This window comes from Ambystoma mexicanum, chromosome 4q (genome assembly GCF_040938575.1).
Source record: "Ambystoma mexicanum isolate Mex_15411 chromosome 4q, UKY_AmexF1_1, whole genome shotgun sequence".
Taxonomy (NCBI): domain Eukaryota; kingdom Metazoa; phylum Chordata; class Amphibia; order Caudata; family Ambystomatidae; genus Ambystoma; species Ambystoma mexicanum.
The window spans coordinates 1,042,032,750-1,042,047,786 of NC_090928.1; the positions used below are offsets into that span (position 1 = coordinate 1,042,032,750).

The 15,037-nt window shown below is 47.5% G+C and overlaps 1 protein-coding gene across 1 annotated transcript in view; it reads right to left on the minus strand.

The window, feature by feature from the left end:
* The window catches only part of RAB3GAP2 (RAB3 GTPase activating non-catalytic protein subunit 2), a 2,371,691-nt gene that overhangs the window by 867,326 nt on the left and 1,489,328 nt on the right, over positions 1-15,037 (minus strand). The window contains exon 24 of the mRNA XM_069608591.1: positions 14,668-14,896. Within this exon, the coding sequence (XP_069464692.1) occupies positions 14,668-14,896 (229 nt within the window). The remainder of the gene's footprint in view (positions 1-14,667; positions 14,897-15,037) is intronic.

Consider the following 15,037-nt stretch of genomic DNA (forward strand, 5'->3'; position numbering starts at 1 on the left):
TGCTGTTTTTTTTTAACATATTTCACACGTCTGAATAAAAGTCTTTATATCAGCGTGGATACCTGTCCAGTAAAACTTCCCACGGATATGTGCCTGGGATTTGGATTGTCCTTAGTGTCCCCCGGTTAGATGGGAATGCACAATCTCTATTACAACCTTTCAGTGGGGTTTTGGGGATTACTAACTGTGTCTTTTCTAAGCCTTCTGTGGATGTTTCTTTTCTATATAGCAACCCCTGCTTTAAGAAGAAAAAAGGGCTCCCCTTCTCTATAACCTCTCCTTCTTGAATAGCTTGTAAAAAGGCTTCATCGAGAGCTGGATCGTTTCGCTGGGCAAAGGCTAGGTCGGGATAGATGGTAGGCTCTTCTCCCTTTCTTTTTTCGATGTAAGCAGGTTTATCAGCTTCCCCAAAGCCTAATGGACCTCTCTCTGTTTTATCTGGTTCACTTTCTTTAAAATTAGGAAATAGAGCCTTTTCCAGAATTCCTTGAGCAATTTGGTCCCCACAATGTACTTCAAATGGGATTTCACCATGATTCTGTAAGAGAACCTTTACGTTTCCCGGAAGTCGGGATCGATGACGTCTGCTAGAACATCTATGCCGAACTTCCAAGATAGGCCTAATTTTGGGCCCAGCCTTATGTAACACCCAGGAGGGGGTATCAAAACCAAATCTGTAGGAATCATTCATATTTTCGCATGGGGGTGATAGCCTCTCTACTGCTACTGTTAGGCAGAAACCTGTGCAGTTCCCTCTGGGACCACTGCAAAAGATTTAGGACTACAGGTGTTTGGCAGTAAACCCACTTGGTAGCAGCCTGTACCACACAGATTCACTTGGTAGCTGTGGCTGAGCAGTCAGACTTCCCTCAAGAAGAGTTAGGCAGTATACAGGGTATTCACAATAGGTAAAGAGAACACAATAGAACAAGTAAACACTGACCAGGGCTTGGTGTAAAAGAGATATAATTATTTATTTAAAACCACATCTAGAAAAACACACAGGCACTAATAGTAAGCAATTCAAAAACACGGTCACTAAAAGATATACACTCCCTTAAAAGAATATTAGACAAGTCTTAAGTAAAGCCCCACTTATTTTCAGACAGCGGTGAGCGCTTAACGTAGATGGCACTCTAATAGTTCGTTTTTAAAAAGGGAGAGAAAAGCAGAGAATAACTTGAAACAGATCCCAACACTTTTTCACGAACACAACAAGAGAGGAAGGCAAAGTAACACAGTGAATTCAGAGTCAGTAGGCCGGATCCGCTTTAAGAGGATCAAAACGAAATGTGTCCAAGTTCATACGGTGGCAGTGCACAAAAGTCTTGTAACGGTTCAAAAAGGAGTTGGACCAAAGAAAGGGACCAGTTAGAGGGTCAAGGCGGCCAGCCCAGTCCAGAAGGTTAAGGGGTTATTATTACCTTGTAGCAATCTTTAGAAAGGAAGGCCTGGCGGTCACGGTACCTTAACGTGGTGAGAACACTCCAGCGGGGGCAGTTGTTCCTGGCAGCGGATGCAAGTCGGTGCTTCGTCCGGGGGAAGAGATGATCTCGTCGGGGAGGAAGACAGGAGTCCGTTGCACTGCCAGGGAAGAAACCAGCCGCAGAGTTTCTCAGGTACAAGGAGTGGTCAGTTGATTCGCGGTTCAGTGGCAAGTGGCTATCCGGCTGCCGGGGTGCTTGGCACGGGCAGTTCGACCACAAACCGGTCTGGGGTGCGAAGAGAAGAAGGTAAACTGGTTGTGCCCACCAGTCAGGGGAAGAAGCCTCTCCAGCCGGGAGATCTTCTCTGTCGTCGGGAAGTGGTGAGTCGGTTCCGCAGGGCTCCACCGGTGGTGTCATCGTGGTAGGTCGGCTCAGCTTCTCCCTCGTTGGATTCTCAGGTCCTGTGGCGACTTCTGAAGTTCCAGTCCCAAAAGCCCTGCTTTTATGCAGCATACCCCCATTCACTCAGCCTAGCTGTCAATCAAACATGCTAAGTGGTGAGGGCCAATCACACAAGAGTGCGACTTGAGTTACCAAGGTAACTCAGTCCAGGGTGCCTAAACCCCCTCCCACACCCCCTGTGGTACCCAGACAGAGTGGCACCACTTTTGGAGGCTTCTGTGGAGAAGCCCGCCAAAAAGTGGAACAAAGGGCGGCTCGACTTGGGTTGGAGTCACAGAAGAGAACACAAACGCCATTTTAGAATTGAGTCCTGGCAAAAAATACCAACCGGCGAATTAATATTAATTAAATAAACCGGTGGTATGTTCGAGGCTATGAGAATTAAATAATTAAAGTTGGTAGCCTCGAACAATGGGAAAATCCCATAGGGAAATATTTGCGGTCGAATATAAAAAGTAGTATCCACTGCCACCAGCCAAAACTCGATCAGGGGGGACGGAGACGTGCCCCCTCGACTAACAGACCCAGGGGAAATCGAATTGCCCCGACCAGTACGTCCACAATATGATGGTTTGTACTGGTGTCTGTTCATAATTTGGAACTAGTAAAGCCAATGGTGACTTTACATGCCCTGGGAGACAGTAGTCAGTCCCAGGGTATGGAGTCTATGGTGGGGTGTCACTATGACACCCCTGTGTTACTGCACGGAGGGTGCTGTGTAACACACATAGTAAAAACACATGAGACCCTATGGAGTAAAGGACCCCATAGCCCATAAAACACATTAACATTCAAAGGAACACCATAAATCATGTCCAAGAGTGGGAGAAAAAGAGTCTCACTCTTGGCAGGAGAAAAAAACAAACTCCAGAAATCCAGCAAAGCTTCTGGGGGACTCACTAGGTTAGGAAATTCAGCCTAAAGAGAGAATTCTCCCTAACAGCTACAAACATCGAAACCTGCTATCAATTCTTTTGTGGCAACAGAGGCAATGGAAGCTCTATGACTAAGCTTCTGAAATTGTACGGTTCCCCAATTTGTTTCAATTGAGTCACATCTCAGAGAGTAGGGTCTCTCTTGGGCGTCTGCCCGTGTCCAGCAATGGGGTTTCTCGGGCTCCCGTAACCTCTGTAGCTTCTCCAGCTTCTTGTCTTGCTCTCTTTAGTTAAGCCCTTTTGCTTAACTCAGGGACGTAACTGTTAATCCCTCTCCCCGGCTTACCTTCTCGGGAGCACTTGCTTCCCTTGCCTGCCCAGCAGCAGCTACACTTCTCGCACAGAGAGCAGGGATTTTGTTTCTCTGTTGCTGCATGGTCTCGGCACCATTTAAAAGGCTACAGGCCCACCACAGCTGCTGTTTGGTTGCGTCACTAGGCGAGATGGTTTCTCTACTGTACCAGTCTCTGTTTCAGCGTTGTTGTCCTTCGCAACGCCAGCGGTCCGGGCGTCTCTCTCCACATGACTGCTGGCTCTGCCATGTAGCGTGGCTGCGCCCCTCCAGGACGTTCATACGTCAGAGGCTTGCCTCTGCATAGGATTCTTCCTCCTCCATTCCAGCTTCCCGGTCTCTTTATTCTCGCCAACATATTTCCATGGGGCGTGTTGATCTCCATAAGCTGTTGACCTTTCAAGGATCCTAGCATTGCCTTCAGCCAAATATCTAGGAGTAATGTTAATATTTTGGGTATGCCAATCGACAGCAATAATATCAGTCTTTTCTATTCTCATATGGGTAGACGCAGTGTTCTTTCTAGGGAGTTCCTGGTAGGAATGGGAGTCCTTGCACCGTAGAGCTGAGTCACTCCTAGTGAGGTCCCACTTTCCCAGAGCCCTATGGAGGGTCTTGCTTAGCAGGCTCCCCCTCCCTAGCCTCAAAGGGGGTTGCTCCCCTCTGGGAAGAAGGGACTACTTGTCCAGATAAGTAGGGGGCTAAGCCCGAGCCACTTTCTCTAGGCAGGCTCGCCATGTTTTGAAGCTGGCATCTCGGAAAAGCCAATTTCTTCCAATGGTGCGTGTTCTTTGAAGTATACAGCTTCATTATTACCTATAGACGCGGCTTCACACGCACACAAAGGCAGAAGAAATATACCAACTGGCCACACTATTTATTTTCTAGCATGACCGCAAGGATTTTGGAGGAATTATGGGCTTGGATGCATAACCAACCCTTCAACGCGACTTTAGAGGCCTAGGACCACTATCAAAGCCTGCCATTTCATGATCAGTACTTGTACCTCCCGGAACCTGCTATTCACCTACTTGACCCCAAAACCTAGGTCCACATAACCTCCACACCCACCTAACCTGAGAATGGACAATCTGTACCCCCCGCGTTTCCTCCCCTGGCTGCTTGTAGATCCCTTGCTGCCAAATTACCCCCTATCCCCAGCTTTTAGCTCCCCACTTCCTTGTATTGATCCCTGTTGGGGAGAATTCTCATTTTATTGCTAATTTCCCTTACCTAGTGAGTTGCTCAGCATCTTTGCTGGATTTCTGGGGTTTATTTTTTCCACCTGGTAAGAGTGTGAATATTTTTCTACTGTTTGTGTGATCTTGGGCTCTGGAGCCACACCACTCCATGAGCCCAACCTTTTTTGTGTGTGTTACACCGCACCTTCAGTGCAGTGACAAAGGGATGTCTTTGAGACTTACCTCTGACTCGATTTTTCTGGGGCTGACTACTGTCCCCCAGAAACAGGTAAAGTTGCCATTTACTTTATGTAGTCATTTAAACTGCAGACCCAATAACCCCATTTTACATGGAGTATTGGAAGGGGTTAATTCCTACTCCGTTTTGTCTGCGCCTCTTGGAGCTTTGTTTCGCTCCCTTAACACTAAGACTTGGCTGGTGGCAGTGGTATCTACCCTATCTTTTCTACCGCGATTATACTATATAAACGTGGTACTGTTTTAGGCTATTATATTAGCCTCGAACATAAACCTGTTTGACCAAATACTCTTTAGTTTGGCTCCGGTCGGGTTTAGTCGCCATTTCTTTTTGTTTATATCCTTCTTGTGTTTTACTTTGCGCGGCAAACCAGGTTTGCCTTCTTTGTTCGCCGAACTTTGGCAAGCTTCTGACCAGAAGCCCTCCTTTGGCGTCTGGGTGTCTAGGTGGGCTGAATGTGAGGGAGGGGTTTAGTAACCCCCTGCACAGGGTCTCCTTGGAGACCCAACTCGCCCTTTGTGTCCATTGGCTGGAGTGGTTGTCCGGGCTGGACAACCCCCCTGCTGTGTGATTGACAGCCAGGCTGTGTGAATGGGGGATTTTCACATAAAAGGCAGGACTCTTGGGCTGGAAGTCAGAGTTGCCACTGGAACTACAAGAACTGAAGTCCGCTAAAGAACTTCTTGGGTATCATATATGGGATATTCACGAAGTAGTGCAGGAGCCTAGGCAGAACCACTACCTTCAGCATTGCGCTACGTCCCATCATTGCTAAAGGCAGCTTTACCCAGAACCGCATACAATTCTCAATCTTCCTAATGGCTACTTCCGTATTATACTTATGCTCTTCCTCCACTGCGTGGTATATATCTATCCCTAGGTAGCGGAATGTATTCACCACCCATGGTACCTGTAACATTGGTAGCTGATTCGGGGGGGTCCCTTTATATCCACCCAATGGAAACATGTTGGACTTCTGAGGATTCACCGCTATACCAGACATTTCCGCATATTTCTCCATCACCTCCAAAACATATTGGAGGTTTCCCTCCGGGTATCGCAAGTACAATAATATGTCATCTGCGTATAATGATATCAAATGTCGTTCGCCACTCACAGAGATGCCTATCGTGTCATATTACTGCCTTAGATAAATCACTAAGGGCCCCTGGGCTAATATGTAGAGCATAGGAGACCATGGGCAACCCTGCCTGGTTCCTCTACCCAGCCTCCACCTCTCCGATATTACTGTTCCTGTTTTCACTCTGGCCAGCGGTTCACTGTATAACATCTTAGCCCACTGTAAATATCCTGGACCCATCCCATAGCCAGCCAGGGACGTCAACAACCATGGCCATTTGAGTCAAAGGCCTTAATTGCATCCAGTGACACAACCGCCAGTTCGTCCTCGCTTTCATTCCCATATTCAGTTACCCTATGAAGCCTCCTGAGATTATAGGATATGTTCCTATCAGGGACATAGCCCGTCTGGGCGGGTGAATCAATTTACCTATAACTTTCCTCAACCTATTTGCCAGAACAGCCATCAGAATTTTACTATCTTGATTCAACATTGACAGGGGTCTATAAGAACTACAGCTATGCCCTGGCTTATTAGGTATGGGAAGTGGTATTATGGTCGCTTCTCTAAGTGACTCTGGCAATCTGCCCAGCTCATGCGCCTCATTCAGCATGTCTAGCAACGGTGGGAGCACCTCATCTTTAAATATCTTATAAAATTCACTTGGGAGTCCATCAGTTCCCGGGGTCTTACTAGTTGGCAGCTGTCTCACCACCTCCCCCAGCTCCTCTAAAGTAATCTGTGCATCCAGCTCTTCTCTTTCCTCAGCACTAATCTGTGGCAATCTTATGTCCTCTAGGGTTTCCTTTATCATCGCGCGGTTCTTATCCCCATCGTCCCCATATAGCTGCCCGTAATAGTTTGCGAACTCCAGATTGACACCCTCTTGAGTGTCAACCACAGTTCCATCTTCTCTTATTATTTATCTAATCGGGGGTCTAGGGGTTTCACTCTTATATAGCCAAGCAAGGATCCTTCCCGGTTTATCTCCTCCCGCATGCTGTCTCTCTATGTACTTTCTATAGTTAAGGTTACATAATCTTTCCCAGTGACCTGCGCACTTTTGCTGTAGTCTTAGTATCAGATCAGTGTCTAGGTTAGTACTTTTTTCTCTCGAGTGCCCTTTCCAGTTCTTCCTCGGTTTTTTGCAGATCCACCAGGATCCCCCCCTGTAGTCCTTTCGATTTTGCAATAGCTACTCCCCTAATCACAACTTTCAAGGCCTCCCACAATGTGCCCGCCGAGTCCACACTGCCCGTGTTCGTCTCAAAGTAACTAACAACCTCCTCCCTCATGTCCTCCCTGAAGAGGGGGTCTCTGAGCACCTCCGCTCTGAGGCGCCATGTCGGAATTCTTGCTCTCGGGGGGCAGCATTGCCATCCGAGGATCAGTGACGAGTGGTCCGAAAGGACTCTCGCTTTATATTCATCCTGCGTAATTTCTGTCTTCTATTTTAAGCTCCCCCATTGCGTGTCAGATTCCTACCACCTCCCCCACCTGTGCAGTCCCATTCTAGTTGGTTAACTCGTCGATGTAGGCTCAGACCCCGACTTAAACTCCCTCCAACTATAAACACAACTAACCCCTCTACCTCCGTCCCACCCTCATCCCTCCCCTCCCCAAACAACACCCTCCCCAACTGTTGCCCAGCTCCATCCCTGGATCTCAGGCATCCCCGCATCTAGCCCCGTACGGCAAAGCCTGTGCCCGCGGCTCAGCATGGTAAAGGCGCCCTAACGGTCGCCTTACTACTAACCTTTGGGGGTAAGAAGTCTCTATTCCGTTGCTCCTGTTTGTCTTAGATTTGCTACGCTTAGCGATACCCAGCTCATTTATGCAATTAGTGCACTATATTCCAGTCCAACGGGGTAATATGGTCTGAAAGCAACATTATAATGAACAAGTGTTCCAAAGCTTCCTATTAGGACTCCCCCCCACCCCGCTTATCCCGGCAATGTTCATGGTCCATTCCCATCACTAATCGTGCTTCTGGCAATCTTGTTCTTCGTTCTGCTCCGGGAAGCCCTGCAAGTCCAACCATGACGTCACTTCCTCCGGGGTGTTGAAAAAGAGCGCCCTGCCTTTATGCAAAACTTTCAGTCTTGCGGGGTACAAAAGCATGTACTTGATACCAACTGTGCGCAGTCTTCTCTTAATCGCCACATAGCTGTACCGGTGTCTTTGCACCAGCATAGTGTAGTCAGGATATGGAGTGATGTTGGTGGATGCCCTTTCTATCGTTGCGCCTTTCCGAAAATATTCCAAGATCTTCTCCCTGTCTTAGAATTTTCGCAATTATCGGCCGAGGTGGGGCCCCAAGCCGTGGCTTCCTCATCAGGGCTCGAAGCGCACGTTCAACTGCAAACCCTTGCGAGAGCTTGTCCGCCCCTATCTCTTGCAGGATCATGTTCTCCACATAGTCTGTAGGGTCCTGGCCCTCTTCTCCCTCCGGCAGGCCAACCACTCGGATGTTGTTCCGTCTCGCCCTTCCTTCCGCCTCTTCGACTCGGTTTTCAAGGTTAGCCACCTGCTGTTTAAGTACGTGGACCTCTTTTGCATTATTTGAGCTGACATCTGTGTTAGTTTTCACTGCACTCTCTAGGCCACTTGTTCTTTCCGCTAGCGCTCTAACGTCTTGTCGCAGCAGGGTGACTTCGATTCCTACTGCGTCAATTTTGTTCTCAAGAGCCGTGCGTAGATCTGCCATTGCTGTGCCCCATTTACTGCTCAGTTCTGTTATGGCCGCTAGGACCTGGTGATGTTCTCCTTCAGGGGCGCTATCCGCGGAAGCCGCCATTGCGCTCTGCGTCAGGGTCGAAGGAGCTTGCTGCGCCTTTGCAAAGGTCTCCAATGTCGGTTGCTTGCTTTTGGTCCTCAGCCCCTTCACTGACATCGTGCAATTCTCCTTGCATGCCCGGCCTCGGCTATACAATGTTATTTGAAGTCTCCAATTCGATCAGGTATTGGGGTATCTTCCTCAACTGGTTGCGCTATATGGTGGCTTGAAGAACTGCGTTTCGAGTGGGCTGTGTCCTCCCACGTTTCTCCTTTGGTCACTATAGCGTGTTCTCTGAGAGCCAGTTAGTATTTGGCCTGGTCACACTCTGGCATTTCCGAATTATGGGCACATACCAGTTTCTCCCTTCACGTTGCACAAGTCAGCTTGCGGTGTTATTCTTCTGGTGGGTGCTTCGTCACTTGTCAACTACTTTCTTACCCGCCACAGCTGGTGTGCACCTGACCGGGTATAATGTCTTGCGGTGTCCTCAAGGGCTTCCGGGCTTGATCCAACTCTGCAGCTCATTAGCAGCTCCTTGCGCACCGCTTTCACCCCGTGTGCAGCCCCAGCCCTATTTTCCGGATGTGCATACACTACTTATTGTTATCTATGTGTTGCCCAGATATTTCTTGCCGGGTCTACTTTAGCAGATTTTCTTTTTCGTCCCCCAAACGACTTAGAGAGGGTATTGTTGAGCTGCTATGTATTTATCAGTGGGGCAGCTCTTGCTCATCTGTAGAGGCTCAGCTTCTCAAATAGTTTAGCCCTCACTCATGTGTCCTGTGCGTGGGGGCTCATGTGCACACAGGGCCTCTTTCTCTTTGAGCCAGCAATATTCACCAGCTGTTCTATGGGCCTGCAAGGGGAGGCGCTAGTCCATTGTTTCACATCCAGGTCAACAGCACTTCATCAATGCCCTTTTTCTTGAAGCATTAGCGTTGTCTGTGCTGCTGCTTGCTCTTATCATGTGCACGTCCTTCCATGCCAGTTCCGGGGCTCCTTCTGCCAGTCCATTGCACGTGTTATGCAACCATATCAGTCTCCACCAATTGCCTGTTTTATTCACCGCACCCATATGCCTTTCACATTAGTTCACGTTGCGAGCTCCGAGTGCCTGTGTCATTATTCAATCTGCTTCCTTCCAAACGTGTCTGCCGCTCCTTCGCTGGTGTTATTTCGATTGTTTGCACTGTTACACTGTGTCAGTGCTTCTGCCGTGTTACCATGTTGCGCCTTATTTATATGCGCCACGGATGATTCTGATTTAGCTACGCAGACGGGGTGGTCTTTTGGACAAATGTTGTTCATGTTTCCCTCGCCAGCAGGACCTTTCAGGTTACCGATCGCCTGTCGGTGCGTAGTCCCAATGTTGTTCTCAGCCGCAGCGTCCATACGCCCCACAGCGAACAGGCGTTCAGTGCGATGCCGGCTCCGTACGGCGTGTGCTTGACTGTCCCTCGGTCATCATAGGCTACCGCATTCCACGCTATTCGCGTCTGGGGATTCTCAAATCTCAAATACAACTTAATCCCAGGGCTTTTCAGCCGCTGAAGGACACATTCGTGATTCACTGCCAGCTGACTGCCTTATCTTCTATCTCTTTGTCTGTGTGGCGCCATCTTGGTCGCTCCGCCGCTCGGGCACTCTCAGCTTCGTTGGCTCTCGCTGCGATTTTCACCGGACTTGCCACCATTGTATCCGCGGTATATTCCCCAATATGTGGATGTACTTTTGGGGCGTGGCAGCACTCTTCAAACGCTTTATTTTCTCAGGATGTTGTGCGAATCCATAGGAGCTCACGGGAATCACTGCCTACTACGCGGCCATGTAGCCACGCCCCTGGATATCATAGATGAGGAATACAAGGGAAGAAGGAATCCATTAGAACAATACCTACTTTGTTTGTGCCTTCAAACCACCTAGAATTATTGTAGGCAAAAACAAAATCCACCAGAAGAATTAGACTACAATTTGTATTTTGTATTTTATTTTATTTCGCTAAAGCGCCAAACTGTAAGATAAAGCAGTACAATCAGGAGAAGCAGTACATTCTAAATAATAAACAGAAGAAGTGAAGAGATGAGACTCAGTTATTCGAAAGAGCAGATAAGAGTTTGGATCTGTGGCTAGATTGAAACATATGTAGGGAGGAAGAGGAATGGATAGAGGGAAGAGGAATGGATATAGGGAAGAGGAATGGATAGAGAGAGGAAGCGCGTTCCAGTGCTTGGGGGTGGAGGGCAAAGGAATGGAACCGAGAGGACGCACACAGGAGTTTGGGGACAGAAAGCAGGAAGTGTTTCTGGGAGCGTAATGTGCGATTTGGAGAATAAAGTGATATAAGTGAGGAAGCGTAGAGAGGGGCGAGACAATGGATACACTTGAAAACAATAGAAAGAATGTCAAAGAGAAGACTAGATTCAAAAGGAAGGAGAGAAATGGAGAGAAGAGAGGAGGAAATGGAAGAAAGAGGGGGAAGCGAAAAAAGTAGACAAATAGATGAGTTAAAGACAGAACAGAGGTGGAGAGGGAACAAGTGAGATGCAGGAAGACCAAGTAGAAGAGCAGAGAAATAAGCAATGTGAGAGAAAATCAGAGAAGTGATATGTTTAGTGGCGTGAAAGGAAAGGTAAGGCCGTGCACGGCGGCTGTTAAATAGGACGTAGCGAGAGGAACAAACTATGTTATAAATATGACCCAAGTTACGAGCAGATGAGAAGAAGGGAAAGAGGAAAAGAAAGAGGGAGGATAAGGAGGGGCACGCATGTGGCAGGTAAAAAGAGAATCTTAGTCTTAGATGCATTAAGGTGAAGAAAGTAGGTAAGTCAGCTTGAGACAGAGTGTAAAGAATCAGAAAAGGAGGGAAAGGAACAAAATGTGGGTGCCGTCCGCATAGAGATGAAATGAAAGGTTGTAAGCAGAAAGGGGAGGAGTGTAGACGGAAAATAGGAGAGGCTCAGGACAGACCCTTGTGGGATTCCGTAACATAGGGGTAGTAGGGCAGATGTTTTACCAGCCAAGGTAACAGAGTAGGCATGGTTAGATACATAGGAGAGAAACCATTTGAGGACAGAACCAGATACCCAAAGAGGTGAGAGCAGAGAGAAGAACTGTGTGGTCTAAAGTGTCAAAAGCGGCAGTAAGGTCATCAAGAATAAGAATAGAGGAGAGCTTGGAGTGACAAGCAGAAAGGAAAGAGTTCGAGGCATGCAGAAGAGCAGTGTTGGTTGAATGAGAGGGACGCAAACCAGATTGAAGTGAGGGAAGAAGTGAATGAAGATTAAGCTAGGAGGACAACTGAGAATAGGAAACACGCTCAAGGGGCTTAGAGAAGAAAGGGAGAAGAAGGATAGGGCGGAAATTAGCAGGGACAGAAAGGCTAAGGGAGGGTTTTTTCAGAATGGGAAGAATAAGAGCATGTTTAAATGCAGAGGGACGAGCTCATAAGGGAGGTAAACTAGAGAATGATATGAGGGTAGATTTGGGGAATAAGGGCAGAGAGAAGAGGGTTGACTGGGGAACCAGTGGGATGGGCTCAAGCAAGAAGAGCAGAGGTGTCAATATCAGAGAGAGTGTGGAATGTTTCTAGGAAATAAGGAGGTGGAATAGGTGAAGAGGGGAGTGAGAAGGAAGAGCGGAGAGAGCCAACTTTAGAGGTAAAGTAGTTTTCAAAGTCTGAAGAAGAAAGGGAGAAAGAGGGATCAGGAGAGCGAGGCGAAAGAATTGTGTGGAGAAGTGGAAAGAGACAACAGGTATGGTGGGAGAGAGAAAGCGTGGGTTCAGAAAAATTGCGTTTTTCAGCAGTAAGCAGAGCTGAATAATAGGATGAATGCGGTGAGGATAGTGTACAGAGATCAGAAGAAGACACTTTTTTCAAAGCTGTTGAGCTTTTTGTAGATCAGAACGGAGAGAGGTGAGGGCAGGTGTGAGCAAGGCTTGGGGGAGGAGGGTCTCCGAGAGAGGGAATAAAGGAACGTGAAGAGTCGATATGATCAAGAGTGGACACAATAGAGGACTGAAGAGAATTGATGGCCTTGTCAGGAGAAAAAGAAAATGAAGAGATGGGGAAAGAGAAGAAGAAAGGGAAGAAAGAAAGATAGAATAATCAAAGGAACGAAGACTGCGATGACAGAAGGCAGAGGAGGGGGAAAGGAGAATGAAAGAGGTGATCAGAAGAGTTAACAGGATAGGCAAAAACAGTCCCAAGAGAGGGAGTGAGGAGACAATAAGGTCAAGACCAGAACCTGAACTATGAGAAGGAGGGGAAGGGAAAACGTTTAGATGGTAAGAGTCAATAAAGGAAAGAAACGGGGATCGAGCATAAGAGACTAGAGGGAAAATAAAGTCACCAAGAAGAAAGAGAAAGGAAGGAGAACAGATCATAGGGAATCCAGATGATCATGGAAATCAGTAGGGATCATGGACATCAGTAGGGGACTCAGTGGGGCTATAGATAGTAAGGAAAGAAACAGAAAAGGGATTAGATGAAGAGGATAGGTGATACTCAAAGGTTGGGAAGTAAGGAAGGCCAGGCGGGTGTGGAACGGGGGTCCAATAGGTGTGGTAGAGAATTCCACTACCCCGCCGCGACCAAACGGCCAAAGAGTGTGGGAATAGTGGGAGGTAGAGATATGAAGAGAGGCAGGAGTAGACTTTTTGTCAGGAGTGATCCAGTCCTCAGTGAGGCAGAAAGAAATGTAGATTAAAGTGAAAAAAAGAGGTGAAGTATACAGTAGGACTTGTTACAGACGGAACAAGCATCGAGATGGCAAACATTAATAGAAGGGAAGGAATCATGGGAGGAGGCAGTAGGGTAGGAAAGGTTGGATAAATTACGGGTACATTGAGAGGCATGAGGGGAGAAGAGGATAGAGGAAAGTCTAGTAGGAATAGATAGGGGTAGGCATGCCAGTAGAAGGACTAGGACAGAAATAGGTAGTGATAATAAAACCAGATAGGGAGCATGACCAGGCACAAACAGGAGTAGTAACTCCCCCTACACGGGTCGCCCCTTAGGTCGGGATGCCCTTGAGACACTGATAAGACTGGAAGGGGGTGTCACGTGATGTTTCAATTGACCATGCCAGATGTGCAGCGGTGGTGTGCGGCCTCAGGGGAGTAGGAAGCATGGAAGGATGAGCAGCGGAACGACAGGTGGCAGAGTCCTCAGGGTGACCACTCTATCTCACTTCAGCAGCCAGGTAGGCTGTGCCAGCAGCACAGAGTTGCGCCGAGGTGAGATTAAAAGTCATGGAGGGTAGTCACGTAATCCTTTACGTGACCGAGCCGGACGGTGTGCTGCATCGGAGGGCGGCCTCAGGGGAGAAGGAAGCAGGGAAGGATGAGTGGCAGAGCTGCAGATGGTAGAGTCCTCAAGGCGACCACTCCACCAAGAACCCATTCCTGCTCCTCTACGCTCTCATTGGTCGCTATTACATAGGTTCACCATCTGAATCTCTCCAAGTCAGCTACTTCCATAGACAGTTGTGTTGATTATAAAGCATTAGTTGTGTCTATACTAAGCTGCTTTCTATTATTTTCCTTCGAAGCATCCAGATAGGTGGGATGTCTTCCATCCAAACTTTTCATTCAACCACCGTTAGCGGGTGTATTATTTTTAGCATTCACCCATGGTTTTAGAGAGAAGGTCAATGGGGACCAGTCTCACCTTGTTAATAGTGAGAACATTCGGTACTTAATCACTTGTGCCCATGAAGGGTGACACCTGAATGAGAGGCAAGATATTGCAGGGTTATATCCGGGTGGCTGGGAGCCATTCTACCTTGTAATCATCTTGAAGCTTGCCCTTTGATGCCTCCTAGTCTGCCATAATAATCTGCAGAGAAAACTGATCGACATACAGAGTTGATGTATCCATGCTCTGCGACACATAGCCATGAAAAGTGTGCAAAGCAGCAGGACAATAGATTTCTCTCCCCAAATCACAATCTGCACACAACTGCTGCAGCTGTGTTTTTGAAGGACATCATGTTCCTCCCATTAATGGTTAAACAAAAGGTCTATAGCAGTAGGTACAATGAAAGTTTGTGCCTATTGTCTGTAATTTCAGTAGACAAAATTCTTCTTACACTTGCTGTCTCTGATGACAAACTTGTCCTCAGCGTTGACTTGTATAAATTGCACATCCATGAAGAGATACCATACAAGAGATGCCATTGTGTATTAAAACAGTGTGAATAGTTGAGCGCATTGGTAATAATAATATTGAGTAAAGCGTGCCAGAAGCATACCTTTTCCCGCTTCCAACAGCTTCTTGACTGAAAGCTTGCCAAGTGGATCTGCCTTTACCAATGGCACTACTACCGATTGGGTATGTAGCTTGCTGTGCAACAGAGTCTGAAGGATCAAACAATCTTCCAGCTGCTTTAGCAAAAGCTTCCAATGCTCTGTATCTAGTGAGAGTGCTTCCCATGAGTCTGTTAGTTCTTGTATGTCGCCGGCAGACACTATGCGCGGAAACTAAAAGCAAAGAAACCAATGTGAATTGGTGAATGGTGGCTTAAAAAACATGCACAAATATACACACTTGTGATAGTAAAGAAACAAGTTAGATTCTTTGTTTTGATCCAAATATGGAGCATAATCAAAAGGGATCAATCA